The sequence below is a fragment of the Petromyzon marinus genome, chromosome 42 (genome assembly GCF_048934315.1).
Source record: "Petromyzon marinus isolate PM22_M1 ecotype Great Lakes invasive population chromosome 42, UKy_Petmar_22M1.pri1.0, whole genome shotgun sequence".
Taxonomy (NCBI): Eukaryota; Metazoa; Chordata; class Hyperoartia; order Petromyzontiformes; family Petromyzontidae; genus Petromyzon; species Petromyzon marinus.
Window position 1 is genome coordinate 3,536,342 of NC_133708.1, and position 13,160 is coordinate 3,549,501.

General features: G+C 48.7%; 1 protein-coding gene across 1 annotated transcript in view; it reads left to right on the forward strand.

Annotated features, from left to right (window-relative positions):
• The window catches only part of LOC116951238 (mitogen-activated protein kinase 14-like), a 40,624-nt gene that overhangs the window by 15,946 nt on the left and 11,518 nt on the right, over positions 1-13,160 (forward strand). The window contains exons 2-6 of the mRNA XM_032969733.2: positions 1,128-1,257; positions 4,698-4,756; positions 7,670-7,781; positions 9,009-9,038; positions 10,140-10,187. Coding sequence (XP_032825624.1) covers positions 1,128-1,257; positions 4,698-4,756; positions 7,670-7,781; positions 9,009-9,038; positions 10,140-10,187 — 379 coding nt within the window. The remainder of the gene's footprint in view (positions 1-1,127; positions 1,258-4,697; positions 4,757-7,669; positions 7,782-9,008; positions 9,039-10,139; positions 10,188-13,160) is intronic.

Sequence of the window (13,160 nt, forward strand, 5' to 3'; positions counted from 1 at the left end):
TTCAGTTGGGTATACCTGCGTTGGTGACGCAGAAACTATTTCCTCGCCCAGCACGCCACATCCAGGATTGTTCTCGGCATGGCTGTGGCGACTAGTTTTACACCCTGCTTCAGTCTACCCGTGACCCCGGAAAATATCCAGTGGTGGGAAATGAAAGGAAAAACAATTGGCATTTTTTGACGGCGCTTGCTTAAAAGCGCCCCTTCAATTCAAAGCGCTCGAACGTCGTCGCATCTCATCTCGACCGTTGCTATGCCCTTTTGCAGTTCAGCGAAGGGGATGCTGAGTGGCAGCTGTCCCTGTACGACGCGGGTTATACGCACCACCGGCCTGCAAACGAACGCATTGGCGGTACAACGGTGTTGCGGTATAAAATAAATAAATACGACTTCGCAATAGATATTTCTTTTCCACCGCGATACGCAACCCCGGTGGTGCATCGATATCGTTTCTCGTGATTTCGAAGCGGTCGTAAGACGAACGGTTATATTGAGCGGCTGAACACGAAGCTTCACATTCTGCTCTATTTTATTTCGGATTTTTTTAGCGCCCCTTTTCCATGGCGCTTTAAGATCCAATCTGACGGCGTTCAGTGAGGAAGGTGATGAAATGGATGGAGGGACAGGGGTTGGGAATGGAGCTGATGTTGTTGCTGGGGTAGGTAAGGCAGAGTAAGGTGGAATGTGATGGTGAGTGAGGGTGTCTGATGGGTGCAACGTGGATGAGAGGCAGTGGGGTATGGGGCACATGCGTGAAGTGGTGAAATGGGCATGGATGAGGATAGGTGGAGGGTGGTAGGAGCAGAAGATCTGGTGGCCGGACAGTTGAGCCGATGGAGGAGCACAGTGTAGCAGTACCCAGCCTGATGACGATTGACTGGCTCCGTGTTCCAAAAGCAGATTTGATTCCTCGTGCCCTAGATTTGGCCACGTGTTTCCCCCCCCCCCCACCCCAATTATTCTGTGAGAACGATGCAAATCTGTTTGGGTGTCACTGAGAGCCCGACAGGCAACGGAGCGTTTGGCAGGCAAGGAGAAAGCTCTCGAGTTCAAACCCTGGTCACGGTGCTCACGCCTCACTCTTACCCTCTGTCCTCCACACACCCCCCCCTCCCCCTAATTCCCCAGCTCGGCCTTGGACAGGCACCGCGCCATGAAGGTTGCGGTGAAGAAGCTGTCGCGCCCGTTCCAGTCGCTGATCCACGCCAAGCGGGCGTACCGTGAGCTGCGGCTTCTCAAGCACATGAACCACGAGAATGTGAGTGTGCTGTCGCAGGTTCCCTCTCGCCGCCCCCCCCCGCCTCCCTCCTCCTCGTATCATCGCCAGCGCTCGCCAGTTTTACTAAGTTAGGGTAGAACCGCATCGAATCGGAAATCGTCAGGATATGAAGCTCTTTTTTTTTTTTAGGTGTCCAGTAGGGCACGGGGTCAGAACGTTACAACGACAAACGGCACAAAAAATACGATAGTAGTGCAAAGTATAGTAAAGGTAAAGAAATCGCTTTAAAAAAAATGTATACAAATAAAGCTAAACTATTTTTTTATCTTACCAGGTCAAGCCCACTGAGACAGTTGCTTTTTTTTTACAGAAGCAACCTAGGCCACAAAAAGTTAGCTCAACGATGCGGCTCATCACCACGTGGAAATTTCTAGCAGCAAAATCACCTAAATTATAATCTAAGCGCACGTTTCTAAATGTCGAGGGACAAAAATCGGAAGACCCGGGTGAAGAGAGACGCACGCTCCAAATCAGTTCATCGCGGCGTTTGTGCGACAGTTCCTGATGATGCAACACAAAGGAAACGCAAAGATAGTGTAGCTTGCTAACACGGCCCTGGCTATGTGCCCGAGGGAGCTGTCGCACACACACCTCTTGAGGCTTTATTAATAACAATACGGACTTAAACATTACGGTCAAGTGCGTCATTAATTCAATACGCAGATGTCACCGCGATGCTACTCCCGATGCGTTCTAATTTAGTTTGCACGCTGGAACTGTGTTCACCTTTTGCAATATTTAGTCAAACCCAGGACTGCCTTGAAACAAAAAAAAAACTGACTAAATAGTCAAACGACAGAACCGATGATAATAGGCGATCGCTTACTTAGATATGAGACAAGCCAAACTCTGCTCGCAACGACGATCCCTGGTTTCCCAGTTCGTAGTGCGGTGCGCGCTAACCACGGCGGCACATCTCCGCCCCGTGGCTTCTTAGGCATTACAAAAAGCTTCATCTGTCCGTACCATCAAGGTAGTAATGTCACAAGAGCGGCCGTATTGAGTTTCCCAATCACGATTAATCGGATTATGGTGATGCTGCACATTGGCAGTGGTGCACACGTGCAAAGTATGGTCGACTCGATTATCAGCGTGCGGTTTATCCGATTTGCGGATGAACCCCGCGCACCTGAGATTTTGACATGAATCATGGATTTTCCATTAAGCCCAAATTAATAATCTAAAAACAGTTATGCATTGTTATTCTTGGACATGTTTATTACAAGTCACGTGCTTAACAAATATGTGCTCCGTTTAATCCGAAATCCACGTGATTGCCTCTGCAGTACAGCCGCTGCATATCTTTACAACAGTGGGTGGCGGAGTTGGATTGATGTTGATTGGCGTGGCTCTGCTGTCATCCACTTAGTGGGCCGAATCTTCTGCGCGGGAGCAGGAAAGTGTTATTGTCACCGAGCATGCGCATCGTTCGGTCGAGTCATTAGTATTTTTACCTATATTAGTGGTTTTTGGAATAGAGATCCACAGAAAATGGTTATTTTTTTGGATTATCCGCGGCTATCCTCCCCATCATTAGCACGGATAATCGAGAGTTTACCGGAACAAAAAGCGCAACACACTCTTCAATAACACTGATCTTAAAAGGACACACACACACACAATACTCCTTCACAGCACACAGAGAGAGACTGGCCACTCTGTGACTGTTACCTCTCTGGCCTCTCTCCGAGCCATTGGCCCCGAAACGTCACGAAATATATATTTTCCTTTAAAGGCCACAGCGTTCCTGACTTGTGATCACTTTATTTCTATAAAAGCTTCAGACTTGCGTCAAACAGCTGTTCCAACACACAGGATCCGCACGAGTCTTTTTCAACTCGCTCGTATGAAAAATACAAAATAGGGTTTAACCCCTTTCTGGCAATTAAACAGGAAGTGTTACGGTGTTCAAACACGAAAGAGAACCCTTTTGCAAGGAACCATGTCTGCATTAACCGCACGTGCTTGTGGTAAGCGTGCAAACAAGCATGCTCTGATAATACATGTTATTGTCTTTGAAACTGATTGGCCTACACAAGAGACAGCCTTCTTTAGGGCCTAGTCTTACCGGTTTCAGACCAGAGAACAACTCCAAAAGAGGAACGACACGAAGACAATGCCACTATCGGAGCATTTAAAGCTCGGGGTGAGTAGCGGCAACATGGGACCTTTTTTCCCCAGCATCAAAGTATGAAAGTATAAGAATAGTTTGACCCTTTTTGGCAATGCAACGGTCGTGTTAAGATGTTTAAACACCAAACAGAAACGTTTTGCAAGGAATAATTTCTGCACTCGCCACGCGTACTCGTGTTGAACATGCAAACAAACGTGGCCGTTTAGACCGCGACCCCCAATAAATTGGGGTTTAACGCAAATCGACATCGAGTCCCGCACACTTTGTGGTGGTGACGTGGCCCGGCGCTGGTGCTTTCGCCGCTCGTCGCAGAGGTTCCTAATCAAACACAAAAGATAAAGGGGTCCCCTGCAGCCTTTAACGAACTGTTGGGGGGCAGTGCTGTTTCCGCTTGTTGCAGAGGTCTGCAAGCCAGTCCTGGTGTGTACTCTGGCATGTGTTAACCGTACAAATCCGCTCTGGCTGTTTCACAGTGGACGTTAAAAGGTCGCCCGACGTTATTGGAGCCGGGGTAGGCCCTTTTTGCGTAGTCCAAATTTTTACGAGCTCGGAAACATTCTCCCAAAAATCGCTCGATTGGGGGCCGCACTTGGCAGCACTTGCTCCCTGCCGGCGGACCGCACGCGTCCGTGAAATACGGCGCCTTCGCGATCGCCCCGCGCTGCGAGAACGGTCGCTGCGAATACAAAATGTGCTCAATTTTCTCGTAATTACCCGTGTGTACGTGCACGCACCTGCTGCCCCCGAAACACTCCCCACCACATTGACTCACCGCGATTTGAGTTTACGCACCTCCGTTGCCAATCCCAGCCCTGGGAGTGGGGGGGGGGCGGGTGCGGGGCGGGAACGAACCCACCCAGGAGCGTGGGTCTGACGCCGGCGCGTGCGCATGGGCTGGCCCAAAACACCTTCTTGGTTCTTTCGGTAAAGTCACGTAGAAGGGGAAATAATAAAATGATAAAAAATAATAATAAAACATAATAAAATAAAATTCTCACGACGTTGTCTTTCCGACAGTTCTGTTTCTTCACCTGAGGACGGCCACTTGTGTCGTGGCCGAAACGTCGTGAGAATTTTGTTTTTTATTATTTTTTTGTTTCTCTTCTACGTGACTTTACCGAAAGAATCGAGAAGATGAATCCCTGCAGTCACGAAAGCTTTAAATCGAAATGGCCCAAAACTGTTTTTGCCGTCTACACTAGAGCGCGACGCTCCCGTCGTTCCAATGCGGGTGACAGAGGAGGCTGTGTCTGTGCACGTCTGTGCTTGCCCCCTCTCCGTGCAGGTAATTGGGCTGCTGGATGTCTTCACACCTGACAAGTCTCTGGGTGTATTCAACGACATGTGAGTTCCTTGCCGTGTGCGCGCGTGTGCGCACACGCATGCACCGCACGTGCTTGCGCGCGTGCACACGCATGCACCGCACGTGCTTGTGTGTGCACGCGTATACTAACATTAAAAAGACCGATTCAGATAATGGTCACCGGCGTTGGCCGTCGTCGGAAATCGAGCTCGGGCCTCCGGGTTCATAGCGCAGCGCGCGGACCGCCACTACTCTACCGCTCCCCACTCTGGTCACAACAACAAAGACAAAGATCCCCCGTGTAGCCTTTAACAGACTGTTGGGGCAGGTGCTGTTAGCGGGGCAATCTGTCGAGGCCAGCACAACACGTCAAAGGTGTGGGTGGCCAGCGCCACACCTGTCCGCATGCGTCATCTCCCCAGTGCCAATATTTACACACCACACCACCCAGTAACTCTTTTAAGGCCAAGTCGGCCTCGGTGAGGGCCCAGGACCGGGTTCAGATATTCGTCAGCATTGCTGGCTTCAAATAGGGGTCGCTGGATTCATAGCGTAATGCTCTAACCACTGCGCCACCTCTCTGCACGCACGTACATGCGTATCCATACGCGCTGAGAGTGTCAGGTTTTAGGTACTTGTGATTCGATGAGTTGTCATGAGTCAGGATATCTAAACGTGCATTGAGATTGTTTAGATGATTTTGCTGCTGTGAATGTCCAAATGATGGCCCACTTTGTTGAGCTATCATTTGTGGCCAGGTTGCTTCTGACAAAATAAGTTAACACTTATTTTGATTGTGTTTGGGTGATTTGTTTACCTTTCTCGTACTGTTTGTTGTTGTAACGTTCTTACCCGTGCCCTTACTGGATATCTGTGAGAAAAAAAAGTTTATAGCTCATCGAATTCCTCCAGTGTCAATTAATATTCTGATTCAAGAGTCAGTTATTTTTGTTATTGTTTCGTATCGCTCATGTGGATCGACTAGCCGCATCGGTTCCATCTAGTTTGGACAACTATCCCTCGATTTACGAACGTTCCATTTAGGAAATTTTGCCTTAACGCGATTGACAAATGACGGACGCTTTTCGATAGGCGACAAATCTAATTTCCGCGTGAGCGAAAAATTTCACTCCGGCACACCGCCATGAGATCATCAAACGAGAAACCGCCCGGGAGGATGTGTCATCATTCGTCCACGACATCGTCCACGACATCGTCCATGACATCGTCCATGACATCGTCATGGTTCTCCTGCAGTGCAACGAGTAACGCCTTCACATCGCCTCTGCGGTCATTCGAACATGCAGCAGATCTTTTGGCGAGTTCCCTGAAAAGGTCACTTATTTTAGTTTGAAATTATTAATTGTTCAATCGTTTTCATATTCACGTTCTCTTATTATTATTACTGCTACTATTTTTTGATGTCGTCAGTAGTGATAAAGGCGTTTTACCTTTAGGGTATGGAGTAGAGTTGGAATTACTGTCCGAAACGAGTCTGTAATTTTACGGATAAAATTAATGGAAAAATCAAATTCCGACTTACGAAATGGCTACGCGCGTGTGTTTTTTGAACAACACGCATCCCTTTCGTACAATCGAGGGATACCCGCGTCGCACATGTGTACAACGAACGGCCGTTTTGTCAATCCGTGCTGTGTGGATTGCTGTGCTTAGTTACGCCGTGTTATTTAATTTTACCAGCTAAGGCCCCACTGAGCCATGTAGCTTCTTTTTCAGAAGCCACCTGGCCACAGATGACAGCTCAGCGATGTGGCTTATCGGCATCGCGTGGAAATTGATAGCAGCAGCCAAATGCTCTCAAACGCTCTCAGACGTTGATTCTAAATGTGGAGGGTCGAAAAACCGGAGGACCCGGAGAAAAATCCACGTGACCACGGGGAGAACATGCAAAATGGCAAACTGATCGGTGTAACTTGGTGAAGGTACAGACCATAGATGAGGGAGTATAGAAGTAAGTGCAGCAATGGATTTTGCTTCACTGCCCTCTCCTGCCAACAACTTAGGCCCTGCTTGTCCTGTCTGTTATGCTCGGTAGTATGCCGCTCATCCAAGAACCATCCCAGGCCCAAGCTAATTCGCTTTTTCTGATATCTAACAAGATGGGACGCATTTTGGGCGATTGGGTCATTCGCCACATTTTGTCTCCCGTCTGTCTGATTTGTTTGAGCTTATTTAGTTTGTTCGCCTAAGGGGTAACGTTTGCAGAAAATGTGAATAATAACTTATGCCGCGCATGACTCAATGCCTACATCATGAGAATAAGAATCTATGAACAATATAATAATAATAATAGGATTTTCCCCCTTTTTTCTGGCAACAGAACTGAAACTTTTTACAAGGAATCATGTGTGCATTAACCACAATACTTGCGGTCAAAATGCAAACACAAAACACACTCTGATAAAATATGCATTGTCCTTTAAAGGTTTCAGTTTTGTTGCCAGAAAAAAGGGGAAAAACCCTATTATTATATTTTGGTACTGGTAAAGGAGGTCTAATGATAACAGTTACATGTCAAGACCAAAAAAAATGCAAGACAAAGATCCCCCGTGTAGCCTAAAAAGACTATTGGGGCAAGTGCTGTTAGCGAGCAGCACCTATGAAGGCCGGCACGGCACACCAGGGGGTTGGTGGCCAGCACCACGCCCTGCCGCCTTAATCTCCCCAGTGGTGATGTTTACTACACACCGCACCAGGTACTCACTTGAGGCTGAGTCCACCTAGGGGAGGCCTAGGACTGGTTCAGATAATCATCACCAGTGTTGGCCGTGAACAGGGAATCGAACCCGAAGCCGCCAGGTTCATAGTGCAGTGCGCTAACCGCTACACTGTCGCTTCCCAAAACCACACACATGCATACACGCATTGTGTGTGGCGGTTTCCCCTCTAGAGTCGCTCGACAACGCTCGATAACGCTCGTGTTGTCGTCCCAGGTACCTGGTGACGCACCTGATGGGCGCCGACCTGAACAACATCGTCAAGTGCCAGAAGCTGACCGACGACCACGTGCAGTTCCTCGTCTACCAGACCCTTCGCGGCCTGAAGGTGAGCGGCGTCCTTGCCCAGGGCGGGGGGGGGGGGGGGGGCGGTCGTGCCCAGGTGCGCGACCTTGCCCCTGGGGGATCAACCCTGCCCAGGAGAGAGCAGTTGTGTTCATGGGGGCATCCCTGCCCAGGGTGAGTGCCGTATTTGGAAGCCGTGTCCCGGGGATGGTGGCCATGCCCCGGCAGGCAGCCGTGCCCAGTGGGGGGTGATCGTGTCCGGGTGGGCAGTCCTGCCTGGGGTGAGTGGCGTCCTTCTCAATGTGGGGGTGGCCGTGCCCTGGGAGGCAGCCGTGCCCAGTTGGGGGGTGGCCGTGCCCATGAAAGGTGGGGGTGTTGGCTCTGCACCGGGTGATGGTCCTGCCCAGTGGGGTGGCACTGCACACTTGGCAAGATGACAAACTCGCCACGCGCCCGCACACTGCGCACGTAAGCCGTGACAGTCGACTGTCAAAATGATGAAACCGCGAGAAATGTTGTCAATAGCATGCCCTCAAAAGTTGATTTTCTTTGTGCTGATGCACCACCGCCAGCGCAGCATCACAAACAAAACGAACTGAGTACTCTGTTTTTGCTTCGATTCATACAGTTGGGCATAAATCATTCCCACACATGAAGCTGAAAACGTGTGTTGACCCAGACCCGATGTTCCCATGGGTTAGGGGATATCATGACTCCCTATCATCATCACCACCACCACCATCATCATCATCGCTTTTTGTTACCTCGTCACGCGGTGATTTTCCGGTGGATGTCGGGCTTTCTGCCGATGTAATCGATTGTAAACAAATAATAATTGGTATCTTTTTACCTCGAAACGATTTTATCGACTGACCGTTCCAGCGGCACCACGCGCAACGCTCGCCATCACCGCTCTGGAGGAAGGGAACTTAAATAAGATTACGGTGGATCGGTGCAGCGTCTGTGAAAGCGGCGTCAGAAGGCGTGAAGAGCCCCTCCTTGCTGCCGCTACTCGGAATCTTTATTGATTTATCCTGGAGAAATCCGACGAGCCACGAAGCGCTTTTTCACAGATGTCCAGTAGCCACCTTCCTGGTTGCACTTGTGTGTGTGTGTGTTGAACTTCTTTCGCATCGTACGTAGCCATCCGTGCTTATCGGAGGTGCGGGAGGAAGGACAACAAACAACACAAAAAAACTCTGTTTTATAGAAGTGAGTTTAGAGTCTTGGCTCTAATAACCCCACGCACCGTGTTTGTGTCTCCCTGCAGTACATACACTCGGCCGGAATCATTCACAGGGTGAGTATCACTGCCTCCCTTGCCTACATGTGCCAGCACACTAAACCCTGCACGGCGTACAAAACGGATCTGTCCATAATAGAGGTTTTGTTGGGTTAGATAGCGTGAAAATAAATGTGTCGTCAAACCCGCCACCACCCGACACTGCCAGTTAGTAAGGTTTGTCACGTAAACAAAAACGTGCCAATTAGTTACTAGTTCAGCGCATCCGGTGTGTTGAAGAGTAAAACCCACAACATTTACATATCGAGTGTAACGTTTCGCCAGTAATTACAACGGGCATCATTAGGCGACAGCGAGAAGCAATGAGCGTCCGCCAACCCCGCAGCAGGGACTATGAGAAGGTGCAGCCAAAACACGCGTGGGTAACGTTCAGTTGTCGGAACTTGACGAGTCGTTCTGTAGTGTCGCCTGCCAGAGGCAGTCTCTCCAGTGCGCGGGGGTGAGTTCCGGAATGGAAGTTTACTAAATCCAAGGAGTGTAATATTAATGGGGGTAAAGGATAAAAGGTGCAGGCCTTTCAATTGCCTGCTCATGCCACTGCAAGTGGGAGCCCGAAAGAGCCTCTCCTAGAGCAGTGTTTTTCAAACTTTTCTCAGCTCCGTAGACCACTGTGTAAACTGTAAACTTATTTTTTATTTTACCGGCTAAGGCCCCATTGAGCTTTAGAGGGAGAGAACTCTTTTTTTCAGAAGCAATCTGGTTTTCATAAATGATAGCTCAACGAATTGGCTTCTGATCGTCGCTTAGCAGCCAAATAACTCGATGAGCACGTGACGTTGATTCTCAATGTGGAGGCAAAAAAACCGGAGGGACCTGAGAAAAATTGACGCTACCACACGGAGAGAGAGAGAGAGACATGCACACTCCAAATATACACGTGTCAGGGTTGGGGTTGAACCCACGTGGGAATGATGCCCCACGCTTCGAAGTGGACAGGGGGGAAAAAGTACGAAACGTAAAAAATATACACGCAACATCGCCGGGGATGGGAGGAACCTTATGAGGACTTTGCCCGGTGTTCGCTGTGGGTCCCCGGGAGCAGCGCTGGCAGTGGATGGCGTGACCCGCGCGGTATTCCACCCCTCCCCACCCCCCAAGGATCTGAAGCCCAGCAACCTGGCCGTGAATGAAGACTGTGAGCTCAAGGTTAGTGGCTCTCGCAACAACAGCACCCCCGACGAAGACAGATGTCATGCACTTCATATATACACACAGTAGACTCTCCATTATCTGCGCCTATGATTGGGAGGACAGCTGCGGATAATAAAAAACCTCGGATAATCCAAACATATAAAATTTTCCGCGAATCTCTTTGCCTAAAACAAGACGAGATTTTGTACGTTTGCCCACCGACAAAGAAATGATCAGTCTATAATTTTAATGGGAGGTTTATTTGAACAGTGAGAGACAGGATAACAACAAAAAAATCCAGAAAAACGTAAGTCAAAAATGTTATAAATTGATTGGCCGTTTTAATGAGGGAAATAAGTATTTGACCCCTCTGCAAAACATGACTTAGTACTTGGTGGCAAAACCCTTGTTGGCAATCACAGAGGTAAGACGTTTCTTGTAGTTGGCCACCAGGTTTGCACACATCTCAGGAGGGATTTTGTCCCACTCCTCTTTGCAGTCATTAAGGTTTCGAGGCTGACGTTTGGCAACTCGAACCTTCAGCTCCCTCCACAGATTTTCTATGGGATTAAGGTCTGGAGACTGGCTAGGCCACTCCAGGACCTTAATGTGCTTCTTCTTGAGCCACTCCTTTGTTGCCTTGGCCGTGTGTTTTGGGTCATTGTCATGCTGGAATACCCATCCACGACCCATTTTCAATGCCCTGGCTGAGGGAAGGAGGTTCTCACCCAAGATTTGACGGTACATGGCCCCGTCCATCGTCCCTTTGATGCGGTGAAGTTGTCCTGTCCCCTTAGCAGAAAAACACCCCCAAAGCATAATGTTTCCACCTCCATGTTTGACGGTGGGGATGGTGTTCTTGGGGTCATAGGCAGCAATCCTCCTCCTCCAAACACGGCGAGTTGAATTGATGCAAACGAGCTCCATTTTGGTCTCATCTGACCACAGCACTTTCACCCAGTTGTCCTCTGAATCATTCAGATGTTCATTGGCAAACTTCAGACGGCATGTATATGTGCTTTCTTGAGCAGGGGGACCTTGCGGGCGCTGCAGGATTTCAGTCCTTCACGGTGTAGTGTGTTACCAATTGTTTTCTTGGTGACTATGGTCCCAGCTGCTTTGAGATCATTGACAAGATCCTCCCGTGATTCCTCACCGTTCTCATGATCATTGCAACTCCATGAGGTGAGATCTTGCATGGAGCCCCAGGCCGAGGGGGATTGACAGTTCTTTTGTGTTTCATCCATTTGCGAATAATCGCACCAACTGTTGTCACCTTCTCACCAAGCTGCTTGGCAATGGTTTTGTAGCCCATTTCAGTCTTGTGTAGGTCTACAATCTTGTCCCTGACATCCTTGGAGAGCTCTTTGGTCTTGGCTATGGTGGAGAGTTTGGAATCTGATTTATTGCTTCTGTGGACAGGTGTCTTTTATACAGGTAACAAGCTGAGATTAGGAGCACTCCCTTTAAGAGTGTGCTCCTAATCTCCGCTCGCTACCTGTATAAAAGACACCTGGGAGCCAGAAATCTTTCTGATTGAGAGGGTGTCAAATACTTATTCCCTCATTAAAATGCAAATCAATTTATAAAAATTTTTACATGCGTTTTTCTGGATTTTGTTGTTATTATTCTGTCTCTCACTTCAAATAAACCTACCATTAAAATTATAGACTGATCATTTCTTTGTCAGTGGGCAAACGTACAAAATCAGCAGGGGATCAAATACTTTTTTTCCCTCACTGTACATTACTACACACTACAATACTATACATTACAGCACTATGCTAAATAGAAAACTAATTTCTTTAGAACTGTTTGTTGTTGTGTTTAGTGTGTTGTACTTCCACCGCCGCACCTCCAGCTAGAGCGGTTGGCCACGTACGGTGTGAAAGAAGTTCTACATACACACATACTTACCAAGTCTCTTCAATAGCAAAAGACAAAGGACCCTCCCCCCCTCCGTCCCCCCAAAGCCTAAACAGACATCAACTTTGATCTCGCTCTAACACATTGATTCGGTGACAACCACCATGCGAACAAGTTGGGTGCGGTGATCAGCTGCCGAGGCTCCGTTGGTTTGGATCTATGGTGGCAAAGTTGATTGGTTTGGGGTGTGGTGGTGGGGTGGAGGTGCAATGTATTGATGTAGAGCTGCAAAATCCGATTGTTTAAATAATCGTTTGGCAGCTCAGTTTGTCGACTGATTGGATGACTCGAAAACAATTGGAGGAAAAAAAATGTCTCACCTGTTTTCTGGCACACCACCCGACAGAAGGTGATGGGGCGAGTCTTGGTGATGTCACCTACATGACCAGCCACGTGACACTAGCTGCAGCTTGCAGGGGGTTTCCCACCTTCGGGAGGCGAGACATGGCGGGGGGGGGGGTGACAGCTGCGATAATCTAAAGCAGTGGTTCTTAACCTGGGGTGCACGCTGCACCTCCTGGGGGTGCGAGATCCCCTTTCTGGTGGTGCGAGTCGTGACCAGGTTTTTCTTTTTTAAGGTAAATCCTCGAAAACACAAATGAAGCACGGGCACTTCAGTTCCATCCTACTTGGTTTCATCAAACCTACGTATTTATTAAGATTATATATATATTTTTTACGATTGAGAAACAAAGAGGGGGGGGTGTAGGCTGCATTAAAGGTTAAGAACCACACTGCTCTGAAGCAGGGGTGGGGAACTTCCGGCCCGCGGGCAGTGTGAGGCCCGCGAAATAATTTGCTCTCTGGCCCTGCCAAGGCAACCGCACGACTCGAAATTCAATAAATCTAGGCGCTTTTTTCACAGCAACATAAATGTAATTTTGTATGGCCAGCGAATGATGATGTTATAAATATCCAAATGGCCCTTGGCAGAAAAAAGGTTCCCCACCCCTGCTGTAAAGGAAATGGGGGCTCGAGGAAGCCGACCGCGAGGAGAGCAAGCAGGTCGATTGAAACATTTTTTAGTCGGATTTTCACTCTTCAACGTTCTGATCGTGCTCC